Source organism: Bubalus kerabau, chromosome 6, assembly GCF_029407905.1.
Source record: "Bubalus kerabau isolate K-KA32 ecotype Philippines breed swamp buffalo chromosome 6, PCC_UOA_SB_1v2, whole genome shotgun sequence".
Classification (NCBI taxonomy): Eukaryota; Metazoa; Chordata; class Mammalia; order Artiodactyla; family Bovidae; genus Bubalus; species Bubalus kerabau.
Genome location: NC_073629.1, coordinates 7,805,824 through 7,828,683, shown reverse-complemented (window position 1 = coordinate 7,828,683; position 22,860 = coordinate 7,805,824). Strand labels below are relative to the sequence as shown.

The following is a 22,860-nucleotide window of genomic DNA, read 5'->3' as shown; positions in this document are numbered from 1 at the left end:
AGGTTTGGAGAGTTTATATACTTAGAATCTCTCAGGAGAGGTACAGAGTGTTGGTGCTGGGAGATCCTCTCTAGCATCATCCTGGGGTCTCCTCATCTCTGTGTTTCTTCCTTTCCCTGCTTCTTTCCAGCAGTGGGATTATGTTTCTCTCCTTCAGAAACATTTTCATAATGAATATCTTCAGTTCCATAACTTAAGACATTCAATGAGTCAAATGATGATCCATTTGCTTTTTTCTACAAATCTTCCTGCCCTGACATTTTTAATTGGTTTGCTTTTGACCTCATGATCATTTTGGTGTCCATATACAGGCTTACTTGTCCAGCTCAGTTTGAGTTTAATGCAGTGGACTAGGCCTTATTGAACTGTGGTGTTGGAGAAGACTCTTGAGAGCCCCTTGGACTGCAAGGAGATCCAACCAGTCCTTTCTGAAGGAGATCAGTCCTAGGTGTTTTTTGGAAGGAATGATGCTAAAGCTGAAACTCCAGTACTTTGGCCACCTCATGCGAAGAGTTGACTCATTGGAAAAGACTCTGATGCTGGGAGGGATTGGGGGCAGGAGGAGAAGGGGACGACAGAGGATGAGATGGCTGGATGGCATCGCTGACTCGATGGACATGAGTCTGAGTGAACTCCGGGAGTTGGTGATGGACAGGGAGGCCTGGCGTGCTGTGATTCATGAGGTCGCAAAGAGTCGGACACGACTGAGTGACTGAACTGAAGTGAACTGAGGCCTTATTGAGGTGCTGGCTGGTGTTCATCCTGGTTGCTTCTTTTCTACTGAAGTATCCGTGTTTCAGTGCAAGGTAGGGAGACTCACTTTGCTTCTGGTTCTGCCACTCACAAACTATATTCTGTTCTCTTTGAACCTCAGTTTTCCCTTCTGTAAAATGAAGGGTTGGATCAAATGACCTGTAAGGCCACTTAAGCTCTGCTATTGGGTCTGACTTCCCTAATGATTTTATCATGTTCTTTGTCTCTCTTTGCCTGGCTTACCTGGTTGTTTTACAGGTGATGATTTCATAATCATGGAATGTTAGTGTTGTCAATGATTCTCAGCCTCTCACTGTGCCTCGGGCTTCCCCCATTTTCTTTTTTCTGTAGGAGAATAACCTGCTGGCTGAGTAAGCATCTCAGGTGTAAGGGCTGGAAAATACTCCCTGACCAGGATGTAGGCCAGCACCTGCCCCACGCCTGCATCTGTGATGCAACCAGAGCTCTTAATTGCAGAGCTGAAGCTTTCATTCAAGAGCTAATAGTTGAAAGACTAGAACAGGTTTCTGTCTTACTGCTTTCTTCTCTTTGCTGTATCATTCAGAGTCCTCATAATAAAGAAAAATAATTAAACCAACCCATCTAAGCTTGTGCTAATGGAGACTAAAAGAACCCATGGGCACATTGCATGGTTCAGTCTCATCCTCTGTGCCTTTTAGAGAATGGCAAGCCATTAGCATAAAGACAAGTCACCACAATTATTTATTTTGCACCCAGTCCCTTAATGTTGAGGAGCAGGAAGGATTCTGCTGTGATCTCCGGCACATTCATCGGCCCCCGCTGAGCCCCTGATCAATAGTGACACAGTAGCATCAGATGGCCTTCAAATAGTACTTCCTTTTTCAGATGGGCTGAGAGAGAGAGGAAGAAATATAAGTGTTTCATTCCTCTTAGACTACAAATAAATAAAGACGTGGTGTGCAGCTGCGTTTCAAGCATTTTGGAAGCTTTTCTGGTGTGTGGGTGTTGGGGGGTAGGGAAAGGGGGGAGAGGAGAACCTCCACTGAGGCTTCTGTCTTATTGCAGGGGGCGGTGAGAACACTGGCAAATGTCCGTTTGGGCACTTCTCAGTCCCCACTGCCCCTCCTGCGCACGGAACCACCTGGAGAATGGAGCAGACTACACAAGTGGGGAGTGGGACACCCCGAGGCCACTTTGCTTTTTCGTCCCGCTCCCCAAAGCGCTGATTAGAAGGTCATCGGCTGAGTGTGTGCCCTGGAATCTGGGCCCGCTGCTGCCGCTGCAGTTAATGCTGCTTTGTTCAGTGCTAAATGAGGCGAGAACTTTCACCCAGGTCACATTCATAATCCCGCTCAGCAGGACGCTCAGCTGCGCACGGAGAGCGGTTTCTGCAGGCAAGGAGGAACTTTCCCGTTGGAGTTGTTGCGCTGACCCGGGGTGGGTGCGTGTGTGCCAGGGTGCTTTAGATGTGTCGGCCTTTGGACTGTAGCCCTCCAGGCTTCTCTGTCCTTGAGGTTTTCCGGGTGAGAATACTGGAGTGGGTTGCCACGCTCTCCTCCAGGGCCTCCTTCTGACCCAGGGATCGAACCCCCGTCTCTTATGTCTCCTGCAATGGCAAGCGGGTTCTTTACCACTCGTGCCACCTGGGAGAACAGCCTTTTCATGCCACTTCTGCCATGAGCTGCCTCCTTGGGCAGGTCACCTAACCTCTGTGGGCTGCAGCTGCCCCCACTCATTCAGCAGATACTTGAGTCTTACTCTGCCAGGCTCAAAGGGCTGGGAATGCAGAAATACGAGGGCAGGGTCCCAACTGCCAAGGAGCTTCCATTTTACTGGGCATGGCAGATGGTGACCATGTAAATAAGGCAGAACCCTAAGTGCGAATCATGTTAACTGCTGGGAAAGATATAGAGTGATGTGAAAAAAATGTAACTTTAGATGAAGTCATAATGGTGAATATTTACTAAGCATTGGCAGGATACCCAGCTGTGCTAAATGCTTTTCATATGTTCTTTCTTAATCTTCCTTTTGTGACATAACCTTGGACATGGTTCCTAAGGTTTCTTTGGATTTGGAATGGTCTGCTCCTATGATTCCAAGTTTTTAGCAACTGATAGAGGGTTGGTTAAGGGACTAACTCAGATGGGCCATCACAGCTGCTGATTTCTAGATGCAAGCAGAATACCGGATTTCCCATGTGGCAATAGTGGTAGAGAACTAGCCAGTGCAGGAGACATAGGAGATGCGGGTTCGATCCCTGGGTCAGGATGATCCCCTGGAGGAGGCCATGACAACCCTCTCCAGTATTCCTGCCTGGAGAATCCCCGTGGACAGAGGAGCCTGGAGGGCTACAGTCCATGGGGTCACAAAGAGTCAGGCACGGCTGAAGCCACTTATCATGCACCAGATTCCTACTGCTTGTATGTATCTTCAGAGAGAGGACACAGTGTGGCCAGCAGACTTGAAGGGTATAAGAAGGTAGGCACGGTGTTGGAATTCAAACCTGGCCGGGTTTGGGACCTGAAGGAAGAGAGTTAATAAGAATGCCGACAGCGGAGAGAGTCCTGGACTAGGGGCCAGGAGCTGGGGGTGGGGGCTGGCGGCTTGTCTGCCATCTGCCAACTGCTTTAGGCCTCATTGTCAATCTCTGTTCTAGGAGGTGCCTCCTCCTGAACCTCACACGGTTGTGCTGGGAGCTGAGGCTGTAGCACTGAGTGGTTTTCAGAGAGAAGATGTGAGTTGGGAATGTGGAGATCCAGGGACCATTACATTGTGCCCATTTGGGGGGGGCCTTGTCCTTTACCCCAGGAGAATGTGGCACTGTGGTCTTTCCCTGTGGTCTTGCCTGCACTGATGTAAGATTCTTCTGTCTTTTTCTGAACAGTGTAGATTTTTGTTCTTAAGGACAGTTAACGCAACAGGTCTTAAATCCTAAATTCGCCTCTGCTGATGTGAGCAGTACAAGCAGATTGGTGGCTCAGATGGTAAAGGATCTGCCTGCAATGCAGGAGACCTGGGTTCAATCCCTGGGTGGGGAAGATCCTCTGGAGAAGAGAATGGCAAGTCACTCCATTATTCTTCCATTCTGGAATGGAGAAGTCCATGGACAGAGGAGCCTGGGAGGCTACAGTCCATGGGGTCACAGAGTCGGACGTGACTGAGTGACTTACACGATTACATGTGGTGAGCAACTGCTGCCTTCTGCCAGACTCCTTGGAGCCTGCTTTGCACATGGGCAGCTGGGGGCTCATCCAAGATCTGAGTAGCATTTATACGTGATTGGGGCTCCTTTTCTGTCAGCAATTTCTGCTCTCTTTCAGGCTCTCTGGTTGTTCACATCTCTGGTGACCAACTTCCTGGGCCCTCTGAGTGAGCGTTTTAGCCTAAGCTCCAGGCAGGCGGTGGTGCATTTGTGGGATTGTGCTGTTGGGCAAAACTGCACCAACCAGGTCTTATCTAGTGTGGTTCCCTGCTTTCAAGGGTTGATTCCCCACCAATCTCTGCCTGCTTTTGGTCTCTCTCCAGTGCCTTCAAAGTTAATTTTATTATTTCAAGTAATAGACTTAATTTTTTAGAGTGGTTTTAAGATTACAGAAAAATTGGGTAGCAAGGAGAGTTCCCATATACCCCTTCAACCCCCTGCTCAGTCTCCTGTTATTAATATCTTGCATTAGTGTGTACATTTGGTACAATTAATAAGCCAGTATTGATAATTATTATTAACTAATATATATAGTTTATGTATATCCATAGTTCCCTCTTTGTACATTTTATGCAGTTATTTCTTTGTATCTTGTCCAGAGTCCAAGTCTGAGGATACCAGTTTCTCCAGCATCATCACAAGCCGATCATTTGATGTGTTTATTTTTGATTCATACGTAAGCTTTTTCCTGATCTCCAAAAACACTTGACAGAAACCTTTTAAATAAAGGGCTGTTCTTGAGGAGGGTAAGGGCAGAAAGTCTCACAAGTCAATGGGTGGTGATAATATTCGTGACTGTGTTAAGCTGTTATGTCTTGCTGCTTTTAGTGTGATTCACCAGGAAACACTACAGTTCAGTTTATCACAGTCTTCAGAAATTAATCTCTGTAGAAAATAGGGTGGAAGCAAGTAAATGAAGAAAAAGCACCCCCCACCCCCCTAAAAAAACTTCCTGAGGTATTAACCTAGCACCAAGGCTGAGGTTTCTCTGGAAACTTACAAAGAATATTTGAAGTCCTTTGGTTAACCTTATTTGCACTTAACTCCTCCTTATCTGGAAGATGAAGCCACAGATAAAACGGACTCATAAATCTTGTATGTTGATTACTTAGTACAATTTGCATCTTCCTTCTAGTTTTTTTTTTTTTCTTTTCTACATGGTAGTACTTTTGCCTGGAAAATCCCATGGATGGAGGAGCCTGGTGGGCTGCAGTCCATGGGGTTGCTACAAGTCGGACACGACTGAGCGACTTCACTTTCACTTTGCACTTTCATGCATTGGAGAAGGAAATGGCAACCCACTCCAGTGTTCTTGCCTGGAGAATCCCAGGGACGGGGGAGCCTGGTGGGCTACCGTCTATGGGGTCGCACAGAGTCGGACACGACTGAAGTGACTAGGCAGCAGCAGCAGCAGTGAAAAGGAAGCAAGCCCTGATATTTTTAAACTTAAGTGGTTGCATGAGCTTCCTGATCTGTCTGGTCTAAGACTGTCTTGTATTTTGCCCAAAATGGAGCTTCAGGGTGAACTGAGATTAGCTGTGGTGGTGGTAATGGTTAGGTATGGAGATACTTTTTTGTTATGGAGTTATACACGTATATAATGGCAGTAATCACTTAACGTAGCCTCTGATTTTTGACCTCTCCTCTGCTTCCCTGAAATTGTTGCTCTGCTTTTTGGTTCGTCATTAGTGTGGATGTTTAGTTTTTGATCCCTGCCTCATGTCTCCTTTTAATCTCCTCGAATAACCATAAGGTCTAGCTCTGGTAGAGATGGGTGTCTGCTCCATACTCTCTCTCAGAAAGGCAGATTTGTGATTTTCTTCAGATGGTTGAGAAGGAAGATGAGCGTGTGGTGTGACTACAAGTGGGATGTGTTAGTGAGCGTGGGATGACCGCGTGCATGCTTCATGTGGGCTGTGTGAGATGAGTGTGTGGTGAGTCATGTGTATGCACATGCCACATGTGTGAGCATGTGTGCACTGATGTGTGTGAAGGTGTGTGGTGAGTACACGCACACATACCAGCTGGCTAATGGCATGAAGGAGGCATGGATAGCGTGACGATGTTGGGTGTCCTCAGGTGAGTGCCTTCACGTGCAGAATGCTACTCCCTGGTTAGGAAACCTCGTCCAGAGCTAGAAAGCCACTTCTCCTCTCTCTGTACCCCCGGCTGGTTTGGGGTTCTCAGCGCCGCCCCTTTCTGAGAAAGGAGGGGGCGGGGATCCATTTCAGCATCTGTGTTCAGACTGATTGCCAGGTCAGTCCTGACCGTTCAGAGTTCAGGAGCCGCCAGGCATGCAGCGCTCGGGAGGGGGAGTGTGGAGACTGCCCCCAACTGCGGGAGGGGGGGTTGCTTTGAACTTGGGCCGTCACAAACCTGGCGTCATGTCATTCCTGGCTGTGTGGGTCACTGACATGCTGGCAAACCATGGGGTCCCGCAGAGCTCAGAGGGGAGCTCTGCCAGCCATGGTTGAAGCTGACAGTGTGCGTAGATCCTCAGGGCGAGGGGCTTGTTTACCTGTGATGGTGAGGCCATCCATGTGGGGCCCAGACTTCCTACAGGGGGCGGGGAATCACTGTCTCCAGTGTATTACCACACACTGTGGATCAATACGAGGGGACATCCTTTCCCAGTATTTAGTTTTCGAAACCCTTTTCACCGGGGCCAGCCTCGCTCCAAACTTTAGGAAGAACCTTCTGTTCTCGTAACCACAGGAAGTACGTTTCCTGCAGATGACTGTCCTGCACTTCTGTTAATGTGGTCCTGGGTTGCGTAGACTTAAATTATCCTGGGGCTATTAATTTCTGGGATATCCTCTGGACTGTTTTATAGGTGCTTGTAAAAAGGAAAAGGCAAATCCAGTGGGTCAGTGTGGAGTAGGGTGGGGCTGTCCTCTTGTTTCACCCTAAGTAATGATATCTAGAAATTATCTATAATTTTGATCCAGTAGTCCCACTTGTAGGAATCTAGCCTGAAGGGCTACCTGGATGAGCTCAGCCGTGTGCAGATAAGGAGGTTTGTGGAAGCAATTTTGGAAGAGTGCCCTGGGGAGGTGTCCACCAGTAGCCGAGTCATCGTAAGTAATGTGATAGACTTGTGTCCATTGGTGGAGAAAGATATCCAAGTTATCTTTAAAGTTAAAAAATCAAGTTGCAGAACAATGTGAGTAGTATTAACCTTTTCACATAAAAGAAATTCCTCTGCGTGTCTATGAATCTGTATGTCCATTAATATACAAAAGAGAGATGTGCTGGAGACCATTGACAGTGCTCTACATATATCTGCATTATTTGAGTCATGTGTAGCAAAAAATTATATACGATATTAAACAACCTGTATGTCATTTGGTTTAATCAGGTTAAATTTTTAAATGCATAACTAGTCCATTCCTTTTCTCTATTCAGGAAACTGCTCAAACGTCTGAGGTCTCTGTAACATCCAGGGCAAACTCAGTGAAGTTTCATTAATTAAAAAAGAAGTAGATATTATTCTTTTTTATTCTTTTAGATTGCTTTAATGCATGCAGACCAGATTTCTGTAAGAGGTTTATACCTTATCCCACTTTATCTTTACTGAAATCCCATTTTACAGATGATGAAACTGAGACAAAGGCAAGCTAGCTTGCCACAAAGATGGTGGGAAAGTCTTCATACCCAACCCTTTCTGTTTCAGAAGCCTGCTTGTTTAAACACTAGTCCTTGCCTGCCTCTCTGATTAAAAACAAATGAGAAAAGGAAGCAGTTTCTCATTTTGCTTTTTATAAAGTTAGAAGTAGTCAGGAAACGTCCTTTTGGCTCTTAATTTCCTTATCTGTAGAATGGGAAGATGAACTTGATGACCTGCGGAGATCCTTCCAGCCCTAACTTTCTGTGATTAGGGACTCTTGCATCCCTCTTCTCAGCAAGTGTTTGCTTCTGTCCCCACAGTACGTTGGAAGTCTGGACGTACCGAGGCCCAACAGCAGAGTGGAGATTGTGGCTGCCATGCGCCGGATCCGGGTGAGTGGCTGGAGATGGGGCTGTGTGGGCCTGGAACCCAGGCATCCTTCCTGCTTGCCCTTTTAGAAAGTGCTCAGGGCGCCAGAATGGATGGCTGCACTCTGTGCAAGACACCTATACTGTCCAGGGGAGCTATTCTGAGTTAGGTGGTTGGTGTTGCTTAAAGGTCAAGGTTCAAATGGACATATCGATGGCTGGAGGGCCACCGCTCTCTCTGTCTTGTGAACTACCGCCTCTCAAACTGAGAAGCATGCTACCCTTGAGGATGTGGGGTCTGCCAGGGAGTGAGAGGGAGACTGGTGAAGTCATTCAGCTTTTAGTGAAAAGGTTTAGTAATTAGCTGATACTTGGCTCAAAGCACTTTTTAAAAAGTAAAGCATTTTTGTGGTGCATAAAGAAAATTTACGTAAATTTTTAAGAACAAATGTGGGATTTCAACAGAATTTCCTTGGTCAGTTGCTTTAGGCTCTGGACATGTGTATGCATTCTCTTCTGCTATTTCGGATATTCTAAAAGAGTTTGGTCAACTTTCCAACCTATTGCTTTAGGACCAGAGTCTGTGGTACATGGATCAGAGACGGAATAAAAATTAATTTTGTCTTCTGACCACTGTGAAGGAATTTCCCCATGTACTCTGTTGTGAAACAGAAGAGATCAGATTTGTGCAGTTTGAGGGTGGATCTGGCATTGGGCAAATGAATTGGATTGATTTTTTGGAGAGAATTGGTATTGGAGGTGGCTGGATTGGTCATCCTGAATGCAGCCTGGTTTGAGCTGTTTGTCTTCTAGAAGAGTCTGCTCACTTCAGTGGAAAACATATAGATATTGGGAGCCTCATTTTGCTTTTTGTCAGTTTTTTTTTTTTAGTTAGTTCATCTGAACAACAGAAACTTAATTCATTGTGTTTTCTCTAAGCAGTTCATCAGCCTGCATATTTTAGGCTGTTCACTGCTTTGACCCTCCCAGTTCTTCAGCATTTTTTATTGTTAAGTTGAATTTGTTGAAAGTGTTTTTAAATACATCAATAGTGTTTTTCTTGGATGCAGGAATGAGTCACTTTCACATGAGTTCATTTAATGTTCACAACAAACTGTGAAATGGGATCATGTTACCTTCATTATCTGGATTAAACTGAGGCTCAGAGAGTCACAGAGGTCTTGAATGGTGGGCAGGCAGCCTGCATGCAGCTCTCCACTTGGTTTCATGAGAGCATGCCTTTGACTTCAGGCCTGGCACTCAGTATTCCCAGATCTCTTCTCTTCCTTCACCTTCCCACTCAGGTAGAGACCGCTGAGGCCTGGCTGGATGTATCTGGGGTGTTAACCCTTGTGAGGATGGGTTATTGCTCTCACCACAGATGTGACCTTGGGGTTTCAACCAAAAGAGTCCCTCTTTTCTTCATACTCGACTAGGACACAGTGACTATGTTATTTCTACTATTACTAACATTATTAGAGTAATTAATAGTAGCTATCAGAATAATAGCTACTATTCAGCACTTACTGTATGACAGGTGCTTTACTAGGCCTTTTAATATGGAAATAATGTTATTTATTATTTGTAGCTACTCTAGATGAAGTGAGAGTATTGTTTTTATATCTTGTAGATGCGGACATGGAAGCCTGGGGTAATTAATTCTAGATCAAGTTGGTGTCAGTAGTTTGAGCTGGCATCCACACCCAGAACTGTGCTGCTCCCTGGTTTGGGGATGACTCCCACTGGAGAACTGAAAGGTCGGGACTTGGAACATCCCCAGTGAGGGAGTCAGTGGCAGAAATCCAACTTTGTAGAAGGAATGGAGGTACCGGCAAACAGCATCTCGAAGCAGAGGTGGGCTGTGGTGTCCGGTGGCGCTGGGCATACCCGGGATCTGGAGCCCTTGGGGCTGGAGTGTGGCCCCGTCTCCTCTCCCTCAGCACCTGTCAGCCAGCGGGCATGTGCCAGCAGCTCTGTTCCCTATGACCTGCTTCCAGTACTTAATGAGCAGCTCATTCAATTAGAGGGAGGAATTAATTGGCCAGAAAGCTGTTTGGTCTGGCTGTCCGGTCACTTGTTTAGTCTGGCCACCAATGAGAACTCTGGGTGTGTGTTTTACCCTGAACCCCCCAATTCACCGCTAGGTCCGGGGTGCTATTTTCTTTTCTTCCCTCCCTTTTAGAAGCTGTTTTGGCTGTAATTACAGTTGTCAAGAACCAGAGCATGTGATTTCCATGTAAAGGACTGTTCCTGACTTGGTCCTTTTCTGTCGAATGGTGCCAGGCTAACGTTGGGCAGGACTCTGCAGAGTTTGGTTCCTGGGTGCTCTTGTGGACTCACAAGATGCAGGCCTCCAGCTTGGTCCCAAGCAGCGGCCCGTCCTCAGAGGAAAGCAGTTACTCTAAGGACATTGGTGCCTTATGTCTGTGAAATGAGTTGTGCCATGCCAGGCCCTTTAGACGGAGAAGGCAATGGCACCCCACTCCAGCACTTTTGCCTGGAAGATCCCATGGATGGAGGAGCCTGGTGGGCCGCAGTCCGTGGGGTCGCTAAGAGTCGGACACGACTGATTGACTTCACTTTCACTTTTCACTTTCATGCATTGGAGGAGGAAATGGCAACCCACTCCAGTGTTCTTGCCTGGAGAATCCCAGGGATGGGGCAGCCTCGTGGGCTGCCGTCTATGGGGTCACACAGAGTCGGACACGACTGAAGCAACTTGGCAGCTTAGCAGGCCCTTTAGATGCCAGTCTTCCTGGACAGGACAGTGGATGAAGCAATGCAGATTGTCTGCATTTCCCAGAGAGGGAAGCACTCAGTGGAGGGCTTGTCTGGGGTGACCAGACTCACCTTCCGAGCTGGGGCTTCAGCGGCCATTTGGAGTCCTGTTCTGCCCCCGTGTCATACCTGCAGTGCCGACTCCAAGCTGACTAGGTGGACTGTTGATTTGACTGATGTTTTTCCTTTTTCCCCATTTCTCAAGGTACTCTCACCATATAGATTTTCTTTTAAAATTTATGTTATCTGTTTTCGGCATCTTTTTATTTTTCATGTGCTTGCAAAGATTATTTTTTTGTGGAGATTAAAAACACATGACATTTTGACCATTTAAAAGTATATAATTCACTAGTGTTAAGTATATTTATACTGTGTAACAGGTCACTCTGAAATTTTTGTGAAACAGACTGTACCCATTAAACACTACTTCTCCCTTCCTTTTCCCACAGCCCTTGGCCACCACCTTTATATTTTCTGTGTGTATAATTTGACTGTTCAGATACCTCATATATATGGAATCATACTGGATTTACCATTCTGGCCTGGCTCATTTTACCTGGCACAATGTTCATAATGTCCATCCATGTTGTAGCACCTGACATTTCCTGCCTTTTTTGGCTGCATAGTACTCAGTTGTGCCCAACTCTTTGCGACCCCATGGACTGCAACCTGCCAGGCTCCTCTGCCCATGGGATATTCCAGGCAAGGATGCTGGAGTGGGTTGCCATTTCCTTCTCCAGGGGATCTTCTGAACCCAGGGATTGAACTCAGGTCTCCTGCACTACAGGCCGATTCTTTACTGACTGAGCTACCAGGGGTGTATACAGTTGAATGTGTATAGCACATTTTCTTTATCTGTTTATCCATTGTACGCTTGGGCTGCTTCTAACTTTTGGCTATTGTGGCTAGTGTGAATAATGCTTCAGTGAACTTGAATATGCACATTTTTCTTTGAGATCCTGTTCTGAATTCCTCTGATGTATATTCAGAAGAGGGATTACTGGGTTATATGGTAATTCTTTTTTAAAACTTTCTGAGGCCTCTCTGTACTGTGTTCTATAATGGTTGCACCATTTTTGATCCCCCAGCAGTATAATTTTTTTTTCCTCAGTAACATGTGTATCTGATTGGGTAGTGGCTTTTTAAATAGGTGAGTTTTCTTTTTTCTGGTAAGGATTTGTTGGGATGGGAGCCGTTAAACGGTTGGAGTGTTCATGGGTGGTTTCAGGGAGCAGAACATGGATTCATAATGGATTGCCAGGCTGCTTGCTGTCACAGGGACCCCCTGGCTGAACTACCCTATGCCAGAGTGTGGGAGTTCCTTATACTGTTCTTCTGAGGGCAGGATCTGGGGGTGTGAATGGTTGTAAGTGCAGCCTTAGCACAGGTGGCATGGTATGAGTTGGCACATAAATGGATGTGAATTGCTCCCCTGAATTGAGCACCTTGGCCTTCTGCTTCTCTAACACTCCAGGCAGAGCCACTTCTGGCCCTGCCAGGCCCTGCCCTGGTCACCCAGGGCCCCTCTGCTTGGCTGCACAACTGTTGGTCAGGCTCTGGTGACCAGCGTGGCGTGTTCCCGGTTCTCATGCTTGGAGCCCACTTAGAGTGGACACCACGCAGGTGAGAGCCTAGGACCTGGGAAGTGGTGGAGGAAGAAGTAAGGAGCAGGAGAGCCAGCCCTGCCCAGCTGGGGAGGGTGGTCAGCACTTCCTCTTGCTCTGTGGCTAATAGCGATTATTCGTGTGTATTTGTACCTTGTACACTTACAACTTTTAACCTTCTTTCACATATGTTGTATCATTTGGGGCTTCCCTGGTGGCTCAGATGGTAAAACATCTGCTTGCAGTGCAGGAGACCTGGGTCAGGAAGATCTGTCCTCGGGTCAGGAAGATCCCCTGGAGAAGGGAATAATCTCTTACTGCTGTTCAATGAGAGGCGGAAAGATGGGACAGGGAGGAAGGAAGGAAGGGGACCCTTGGCACAGGCACAAGCTGTGCTGATGATTCAGTATTCTGTTGGGTGCTGCTATTCAGCAAAGGGCAAACTAGACACATGAATATATTATTAGTAAAAGGGTAAGAGGCTAAGCAAGTGTGTAACTGGGAGGTGTTACCCAACTTGGGGGAGACGGGGAAGGGCCCTGGGTTACTGAGGGTTGGAATCAATGATCGGTAGATACTGCAGCCAAATGACCCCAGAGACGAGACTATTGTGGCTCAGGGAGGACTTGCATCTCCTGAGGGGAGGTGGCCACATCACACTGTACTGTCTTTGAACCTCAGCTTCCTGGCTTAATGCCTGACCATTAGAACACAGTAGTGTTTTGTGAATGAATGAGTGACTTACATGTTTTCCTCAATAAAATGGACTTGATTAAACTCAGTCTACTGTGTACTTCAAATACACAGAATCATAACACACCATTCATTGTTTGATGTGACTGTAATTGCAATTTATCAGTTTGTCCGTCAGATTTCACAGAGGCCCAAGGTCACACGGGAGGAAGACACATCTTCTGATGCCCAGCCCGGTATGCTTTCCACTGCAGAGTGAGGCCAGTGGAAATTCACTGCACATTTTTTGGTTCCTTGTTTTCTTTGGATGGCTTCTAGGAATTTCCATTGATTAATTGGGAGTTGGGATGGATTTGGGGACGCTTTGTCAAACTGAGTTGGAATGAACTGCAGCTGTGGGTAGTAGCAGTTTTTTTTTTTTTTTAATTGGAGGATAATTACGGTATTATGGTTTTCGCCATACATCAACATGAATCAGCCATAGGCATACATGTGTCCCCTCCCTCCTGAACCCCCTGCCACCTCCCTCCCCACCCCATCCCTCCAGGCTGTCGCAGAGCACCGACTTTGGGTGCCCTGTGCCACACATCAAACTCCCACTGGCTATCATTTTACATATGGTGATGGGTGTGTTTCAGTGCTGTTCTCTCAAATCATCCCACCCTCTTCTTCTCCCAGAGTCCAAAAGCCTGTTCTTTACGTCTGCGTTTCCCTTTTGAACCTGCTTTTTGGTTGTTTCCTTTTTCAGGATTTGGCATGTTCCCCAAGGTTGAGACCCTTGACACATAAAGACCATGTCTGTTCCCTTGTTTGTTGTACTCGTAAGAAATCTTCACTTTCTGTTATTTTCTGTATTAGGTTACTGTTGCTGCTGAAACAAATCAACGCCGTCTGACTGGTGTAAAACAAGGCAAGCTTATTATCTTATAGCTCTAGAGATCAGAAGTGAGTCTTATGGGACTAAAATAAAATTGCGTCAGCAGGGCTGTGTTCCTTATGGAGGGTCTAGGAAAGAATCTGTTCCTTGTCTCTTTCAGCTTCTCGAGGCCACCTGTGTTGCTTGGCTTGTAGCCTCGTCACTCTAAACTCTCCTTCCATCACCATGTCCCCTTCTTTGACTGTGACCCTCTTACCTCCTCCTCATCCAGATCCTTTTGATGACATTGGGCCTATATGGAGAATTCAGGATAATCGTCCCATCTCACAGTTCTTAAATGACTTCTTCAAAGTCCTTTTGCCATGTAAAATAACACGGTCACAGGTTCCAGGCACTGGGATACGGACACCTTTGGGGGCCCATCATTCCACCTACCACACCTGACTTGTCTGCTGTCTACCAAATAGGATATGCTAAGTGATGGAGGCCAGATCAAACCAACAGGCCCTCTAATTTCAGATCACGTACTTTACCCACTGCCTCACACTAGGCTGACCACATGTTCTCCTCTGATCTCAGTGATGACCCAGGTAGGGAGGAAGCTTAAGAGATATTCCCCGGAAGCACTGGATGATTCTCCTGCTCTTTGTCTGCTCAGATGTTCAGTCGTGTTTGACTCTTTGTGATTCCGTGGACTGTAGCCCACCAGGCTCCTCTGTCCATGGGATTCTCCAGGCAAGAATACTGGAGTGGGTTGCCATGTCCTTCTCCAGGGGATCTTCCTGACCCAGTGATTGAACCCTCATCTCCTGCATTAGAGGGATTCTTTGCCTCTGTGCCACTTGGGAAGCCCTGCTCTTTGTCTACCAAGGATCCAGAGGTCTGAGAAGATGCCAGCTGGACAAAGACAACAATAGAAAAGGGCGTATGACTTTAAAAAAAAATTGCACAACTTAGAATGATTCACAAAGTTCAGAGAAGTTCTGTGAGCCCACAGTTGGTCTGACACAGTGGAATCGCTCGCTTGGAGGTTAATGGTTCAAAGTTGAAGAGTGGCTGGTCATACTGAAATCAGGCTACTGACTTTGCACCATTGGGTCTGCTGTGTGAATAGGTGAATCTGGTGGCCAAATATTTAGCATAATTTTCAAGGCCTTTGTTCCCAAATACTAATACCATTCCCTATCATTGCACTTTTTAGATTCCTCAGGAAGGCAGCACTATGTAGTCAAAAGAGCTCTCAGTGAAGAATGAGAGTTGAGCTTGCAGCCCCTTGACGTGTAAACTTGGTGAGGTATTGACTGCCATTAATTTCAGTTTCCTTGTTTATAAAGGGGAAAGGATGATACTTGGTGTTTTCCCTGGTGCTATTGTTGAGTCTGGGATAATGCATGAAAAACTACTTTATAAACCAAAAAGGATTATTTATACTCATCAGTGTCATTTTGACACCTTCTTCTGGGTTTCAAAGCATTTCATATAGATAAATACCCTGAGATGCTGAACTGCTTCGTCTAGCTTCTTTTAATAGCCAGCATCTTTTTCCAGGTTTCGGTGGCAAGCCTTGCTTCCTCGGGAGGCTTCCCCCACTAGATCATTTTGTCCTCTCACATGGTCTCATGGCAGCACACCTCTCTCTTTTGTAGCACTTGTAACAACTATATTCCCAGAGTCTGGCAGGATGCCAGCCTTTGCTCAGTAGACTTTTGTTGAGTGACTGAGAAAATTAATCTTAGCTGATAGCCATGTGAGCAAAAAAGCAGTGAAACCTAGTGAGGCTCTACTGAGGGGCTGGGGTGCCAGGGAGGGGGGAAGCTGCAGTGAAGTCAGACCTGACCTGCTTTGTCACTTGCCAGGGACGCTGGTGCGTGGAGAGCCAGGCTGGGCTCCAGAGTGGCAGCGGCTGTTGTGTTACTGCCTCCCCTTGGGAACCTGTTGTAGCTGCTGGAAGGGAAGCCTCAGGTGGGAAAGGGTAGAGGCATCTTGCTGGACCTTCAGGGCTGGAGAGAAGGTGGCTGTCTTTGTGGCCACAGACCAGACTTAGGCCTGGTAAAAGCCCAGGGGCCTGAGCCCTGCAGAACTGTGGTGCAGCCTCCCAGAGGCCACGTGGCCTGGCTCTGCAGGCTGTGTGCCTGCAGCTGGATGCTCTCAGATGTGTGGTCCCCATCGTGGCTCCTCCACTGTGGTCCACAGCGTGGCCTGTGGGCTGGGTGAACACTCAGCCACCCTGAAGATAGCTCTCACCGTAGTCCAGCATGGGATCAGTTTGCTGCTGAACAGGGACTTGATCTCTCAAGAGGGACTGCTTAGGAGTGGTGTGTGTGGTCAGTGGCCTAGAACAGAATGGGCAGGTGACCAGGATATGGCCAAGCCCTCCCTGCTCCTGCAACTCCCTTCCAGTGGTGCTGCCTCTTCCAGAAATTTCTCTCAAGAGAACCAATAGATGTAAAATGGCCCTGGATGCTCTTGGGAGAAGATCCAGGGACTGGGGGACACGGGGGCTTCATGGAACAGTGGCTGGAGTTGCAAGTGCCGTAGAGCTGCACGTTTCCCTCCCCACATGCATTCAGCCCCTGCATGTGGCCGCCTCATACATTTGTGGCCTCCTTATACATTCAGCCAGGAAATCCATGCTTTACCCTTTCTGGAAGGCTTTGTCCAGAAAACATTTTGTTTGTTTGCGTAACTCTCCCCCTCAGCAGCTACCCTCAGCATCATTTTCTCTCTTGCCATTAATTGTTTTCCTTTTCTTTCCAAGTTCGGAGTTGGCAAGGTTGCCTCTGAGCAGCTTAGATCGTAACACAGGCCTCCCTCTCGTTACTCTAGCATGGCCCTGTTAATTTCCTATTGCTACTGTAACAAATTACTGCAAACGTAGTGGCTGAAAACAAAGCAAGTCTATTATCTTACACTTCTGGAGGTCAAAAGTCAGAAAGGAGGCTAAAATCCAGTTGGTAGGGCTGCTTTCCTTCGGAGGCTCTAGGGAGAATCTGTGCCCTTGCTTTTCTGGCTTCTAGACGCTGCCTGAATTCCTTAGTCCTTGGCCTGTTTCCATCTTCAAAGCCAGCAATCACATCTGACCTCTGATGCTGCTGCCTCCCCCTAACACGTGTAAGACCTTGGTCATTACGTTGACTCTTCTTCCTCCTCCTGATGATCCAGGATGACATCCCTGCCTCGGGGTTCTTAGTTTAACCACAGCTGCAGAGTCCCTTTAGCCATGTGAGGTAACAGTCACAGGTTTTGGAGGTTAGGTTGTGGACATCATGGCGGTAGTGGAGCAGGGACGGGTGGTGTGGTGGTGACATTATTCTGAAGATTAGACTTGTAGCAGGGATTGGAAAGATGGCCCCCCTTTACTGGGGCGCTCTAGTGTTGGGGCCATAAGTACTAAGTTCACATCCTCTTCTTTCTGTTGACTAGCTGAATGATTTTGGATGTGTTTCTTACTCTGCCAGTCTTTAATCAGTAAAGTTGGGATAGCTTCAGTTCAGTCGCTCAGTCGTGCCTGACTCTTTGCGACCCCATGGACTGCAGCACGTCAGGCCTCCCTGTCCATCACCAACTCCCAGAGTTTACCCAAACTCATGTCCATTGAGTTGGTGATGCCATCCAACCATCTCATCTTCTGTCATCCCCCTTTCTTCCTGCCCCCAATCTTTCCCAGCATCAGGGTCTTTTCAAACAAGTCAGCTCTTTGCATCAGGTGGCCAAAATATTGGAGTTTCAGCTTCAACATCAATCCTTCCAATGAACATTCAGGACTGATCTCCTCTAGAATGGAGTGGTTGGATCTCCTTGCAGTCCAAGGGACTCTCAAGAGTCTTCTCCAACACCACAGTTCAAAAGCATCAGTTCTTCTGCCCTCAGCTTTCTTTATAGTCCAACTCTCACATCCATACATGACTACTGGAAAAACCATAGTCTTGACTAGACAAACCATTGTTGACAAAGTAATGTCTCTGCTTTTTAATATGCTGTTTAGGTTGGTCATAACTTTTCTTCCAAGGAGCAAGCATCTTTTAATTTCATGGCTGCTGTCACTATCTGCAGTGATTTTGGAGCCCCCCATAATAAAGTCAGCCATGGTTTCCACTGTTTTCCCATCTATTTGTCATGAAGTGATGGGACCAGATGCCATGATCTTAGTTTTCTGAATGTTGAGTTTTAAGTCAACTTTTTCACTCTCCTCTTTCACTTTCATCAAGAGGCTTTTTAGGTCCTCTTCACTTTCTGCCATAAGGGTGGTGTCATCTGCATATCTGAGGTTGTTGATATTTCTCCTGGCAATCTTGAATCCAGCTTGTGCTTCCTCCAGCCCAGTGTTTCTCATGATGTACTCTGCATATAAGTTAAATAAGCAGGGTGACAATATACAGCCTTGACGTACTCCTTTTCCTATTTGGAACCAGTCTGTTGTTCCATGTCCAGTTCTAACTATTGCTTCCTGACCTGCATTCAGGTTTCTCAAGAGGCAGGTCAGGTGGTCTGGTATTCCCATCTCCTTCAGAATTTTCCACAGTTTCTTGTGATCCACACATTCAAAGGCTTTAGCATAGTCAGTAAAGTAGAAGTACGTATCTCAGCAGATATATTTTTCAGTTTTATGTGAGTGCGTGCAAAGCGCTGAGCAGAGTGCCTCACACGTGGATGGTGCACCACATAATAATCCCCTTCTCTCCTTTCTAATTAATGTGTATTGGGCAGGGCAGTGGGCTTAGAAAACCATACAAGTTGGCTGTCAGGCACACTTAAGCACCCGGTAAATGTTAGCTATTAAAGGCATCAATTTTGTATGCCAATTACTTTTTTCCCTTAGTTTGTGGCTAAGTGTTTCTCAAAATGGGTTCTGTGGCTTTCTTGCAATTTAAGGATGTTAGTTTCCAGGGTCTGAGTTCTTTATAAGAATTTAAAAATTTCGTGTTGTTATTTGAGCCAATAACAAAGTGAAATAAGCCTATTGCAGTCTTTTGGAAGGGCCATATTATGCCCGAATGCTGCCAACTGATTTTACCGTCTACAGTTTTGCTTGTTTTCTTGTGTTGGCCCCAGAAAGTTCTTTTATAATCGTGCACTGAAGAAAAGTTTACCATATGTCTGTAGTGAATTCCCATAAAGCGAAGGACCATACCTTGTGGAAGTGAGCTTTCGCACTGGTGGGAACAGATTAGCAGAAACACGGAGCCAGCTCCCAGAGCACAGGGCTGCAGGCAAGGCTGCGATGCCCCAGGGTGGCTTTCTGAGTTGCTCCTGGCTTGTGTGACTGGCATTTGTTCTTATTAGTTCCGGTATCTCTTCTGATTTGTTGGCTCCTGTGGTGTGCTGGTTGTCAAAATACTATCACCCAAGTGTGTGTCTGCTGGACTCAGTAGAACTTGGATAAGTTACTCACAACATATTTCTGTTGTGAGAAGGGATGTAGTTTTAGTTAAATAAGAAAATCTTCTCTGACATGAACATTTTTACTTTGAATTTATTGGTTATATAATTTGTGTTTAATTTATAAATTTGTAAAAAGAACCTGTATGTATAAATAGTTTATATCCAATTTTATGTCTTACATATTTCAACAATTATGTATGATTTGACAAGAGTTTTTTGGTAACAGCTTTAGTGAGGCATAACTCATATATACTGCAACTCATCCATTTTAAGCATATAATCCAATGGTTTTTAGTATTGTGCAACCATCACCATAATCAATTTGAGAACATTTTTATCACCCCACAAAGAGACTTTGTACTTCTTAGCCATCACCTTCAAATCAGCCCCAAATCCCCCCCATGCCAGCCCCAGGCAACCTCTAGTCTATTTCCTGTCTCTATGATTTGTGTGTTCTGGATGTTTCATGTAAATGGCAGTTGTATGATATATGGTCTTTTGCATATGGTTTCTTTCACTTAGCATAATGTTTTTGAGGCTATCTATAGTATGACATGTATCAGCATTTCATTTCTTTTTATTACTGAATGATATTCCATAGTATGAATATACCGGCTTCCCTTGTGGCTCAGATGGTAAAGAATCTGCCTGTAGTGTGGGAGACCTGGGTTTGATCCTTGGGTTGGGAAGATCCCCTGGAGAAGGGAAAGACTACCCACTCCAGTATTTTGGCCTGGAGAGTTCCATGGACTGTATAGTCCATGGTGTCGCAAAGAGTCAGACACAACTGAATGACTTTCATTTCACTTCATTTATTCATTCAAATGCTGAGCACTTGCAAATTTTTTTTTCTTAAAAAGGGGCCTATACTTTATTAAATTTTAGAAAGCATTTGATGTGGATTGAGGAGTATGTTACAGTTGTCTTCTTAGCCAAAGGAAACAAATCGTTGCTTTCTTCGGTAATCTTGGCCAAGGCATTCTCGTCAATATAAAGAATAGTGTACTGATACAAGAACTTATTTTTTTTCTCCAGTCATTAAAAAAATATAATGAACATTGGGTACATATATCTCTTTGAATTAGTGCTTTCATTTACTTTGGATAAATATTCAGTGGAATTGATGAATCATGTGCTAGTTCGGTCTTTAATTTTTTGAGGACCCTCCATACTTTTTTCATAATGGCTGTACCAATTTACATTCCCACCAACAGTGTGCTCTTAGAGTTCCCTTTTCTCTACATTCTCACAGCATTATTTACGATATCCAAGATATGGAAGCTGCCTAAGTGCCTACCAACCGATGAATGGTTAAATGTGGTTTCTATGCTTTGCAACAGAATATTGTTTCAGCCACAAAAATGACTGACATCTTGCCCCTTGTGACAGCCTGGAAGGACCTGAAGGGTGTTATACTAAATGAAATAAATCAGAGAAAAGCAAACATTGTATGCTTTCACTTATACGTGGAATCTAAAAAAAACAAACATATATAACAAAACAGAAACAGACTCACAGATACAGAAAAGAAGTTAATCTTTGCTAGAGGGGAAGGGGCTGGGAATAGGTGGAGGGGATTAAGAGGCACGAACTACTGGGTATGTACTGGATTGATACAAAAGTAATTGTGGCTTCAGACCATGAATTTTAGATCATAACTAGGCTCAAACACCTGCTTATTAATCAAAACAGGAACCATTACAGTCAACACATTTTTGCCAACAAGAAATGTTTGTTTTTTTCTGTAGCTTAAAAATACTTGCTTTGGGATTTGATAAACTTTTGGAAAGCATTTTCTGCCTTCTGCTGGTCGAGGAAGCTTTTTTTCTGCAGAAAGTTGTTGAGATGCTTGAAGACATGGTAGTCAGTTGGCCAGAGGCCAGGTGAATATGGCAGGTGAGGCAAAACTTCGTAGCCCAATTTGTTCAACTTTTGATGTGTTGGTTGTGCGATGTGAAGTTGAGCATTGTCATGGAGAAGAATTGGGCTCATTTTGTTGACCAATGCCAGCTGCAGGCACTGAAATTTTTGGTGCATCTCATTGATTTGCTGAGCATACTTCTTGGATGAAATGGTTTTATGAGGATTCAGAAAGCTGTAGTGAATTAGACAGGGAGCAGACCTCCAAACAGTGACCAGGAGCTTTTCTTTGTGCAAGTTTAGCTTTGGGAAGTGCTTTGGAGCTTCTTCTCGGTCCAACCACTGTGCTAGTTGTTGCCAGTTGTCATAAAAATCCACTTTCTGTGTCATGATCCGATTGAAAACTGGTTCATTGTTGTGTAAAATAAGAGAAGAGGACACTTCAAAACAGTGATTTTTTTTTTCCAGTTAGCTCATGAGACACCCACTTACCAAGCTTTTTCACCTTTCATATTTGCTTCAGACGCCGAATGACCATAGAATGGCTGAAATTGAGTTCTTTGGTAACTTCTTGTGTAGTTGTAAGAGGATCAGCTTCAGTGATCCTCTGAATTGGTCATTGTCCACTTCGACGGCTGGCCATCGAGCGCCTCATCTTCAAGGCTCTTGTCTCCTTTACAGAACTGCTTGAACCACCGCTGCACTCTCCGTTCTTTAGCAGTTCCTGGGCCAGATGCATTTTCGATGCTGCGAGTTATCTCTGCTGCTTTATGACCCACTTTGAATTTGAATTAAAAAAAAAAACTCTTGAATTTGCTTTTTGTCTAACGTCATTTCTATGGTCTAAAATAAGTATAAAGTAAACAGCAAATGATAAGTCATTAGCCAAAAGCATAAAGCTAGAAGTGCTCATTAAAATGATGTGTAACATAACCATGTTTATTTAAGAATGTATTCTAATATCAAATGGCAAAGTTCAACAATGCAATACTGCAATTACTTTTGCACCAAACTAATAATACAGTAAGTGACAGGAATGTGATGTACAGAACAGAAAATACAGTCAATAATATTATAAGAACTTTGGTATACAATCTATAAAGATAATAAATCACTAAAAAAAAAAATTTGACTTTCTTTTTTGAGCCAATATTGTTTTGGACTCTGGGGATATAACAGTTTACAAAGCAAAGTTCCTGTCTGCACGGAGGTTATATTCTGGTAGCTAGGATTAAGATAAATGAGCAGACAATACATGTAAATTGTTGGTAGAGAAATAAAGCAGAGCATGAGGATAGACAGTATCAGGAGGTAAGGGGTGAAAGCTTATATGAATTGTTGGAAAAGGCCTCTAGTTTAGGGTGACATTTGACTCTCTAGAGATGTGAGTGTGACCTAGAGAGGGAGCAAGCAAGCCGTGTGAATATCTGGAGGAGGCCTCTGGACAGAAGGAATAGTAAGTGCAAAGGCCATGGGGCAGAAATGGGCTTTGCAGGTTCGAGAAATAGCAAGCAGCACTGTGTGGCTGGAGACTCAAGAGTCCAGGTGGGAATGGTAGATTATTTCCAGGAGTTTATCCCTAGGAATCACATATCATGTGAATCTGGTTCACTTATTACCTGCTGAATGCTTGACCACACATGAGAAAATGCATTTATTTTCCCCCCAAGTCTGTAGCAGATTGAAAAGTCACTCTGTGTGAAGAGCTTTGGTTCTCCTCCTGAGGTGAACAAGTTCGGAATGATTTTAAAACA

General features: G+C 45.3%; 1 protein-coding gene across 23 annotated transcripts in view; it reads left to right on the top strand.

The window, feature by feature from the left end:
- LOC129656594 (carboxyl-terminal PDZ ligand of neuronal nitric oxide synthase protein-like) overlaps positions 1-22,860 on the top strand; it is a 358,204-nt gene that overhangs the window by 79,446 nt on the left and 255,898 nt on the right. For 17 of the 23 annotated variants that reach the window (XR_008716413.1, XR_008716414.1, XM_055587261.1 and 14 more), the window contains one exon: positions 7,865-7,936. The exons of 2 other annotated variants lie outside the window; for them this stretch is intronic. Coding sequence is in view for 18 of the 21 variants with exons in the window: in XM_055587261.1 (XP_055443236.1) it covers positions 7,865-7,936 (72 nt within the window). In the remaining 3 variants the exon portion in view is untranslated. Of the gene's footprint in view, positions 1-6,885; positions 7,015-7,864; positions 7,937-21,629; positions 21,679-22,860 lie in introns of those variants that run through there. 4 more of the 23 variants (XM_055587275.1, XM_055587274.1, XR_008716412.1 and 1 more) reach the window with 3 other exon arrangements.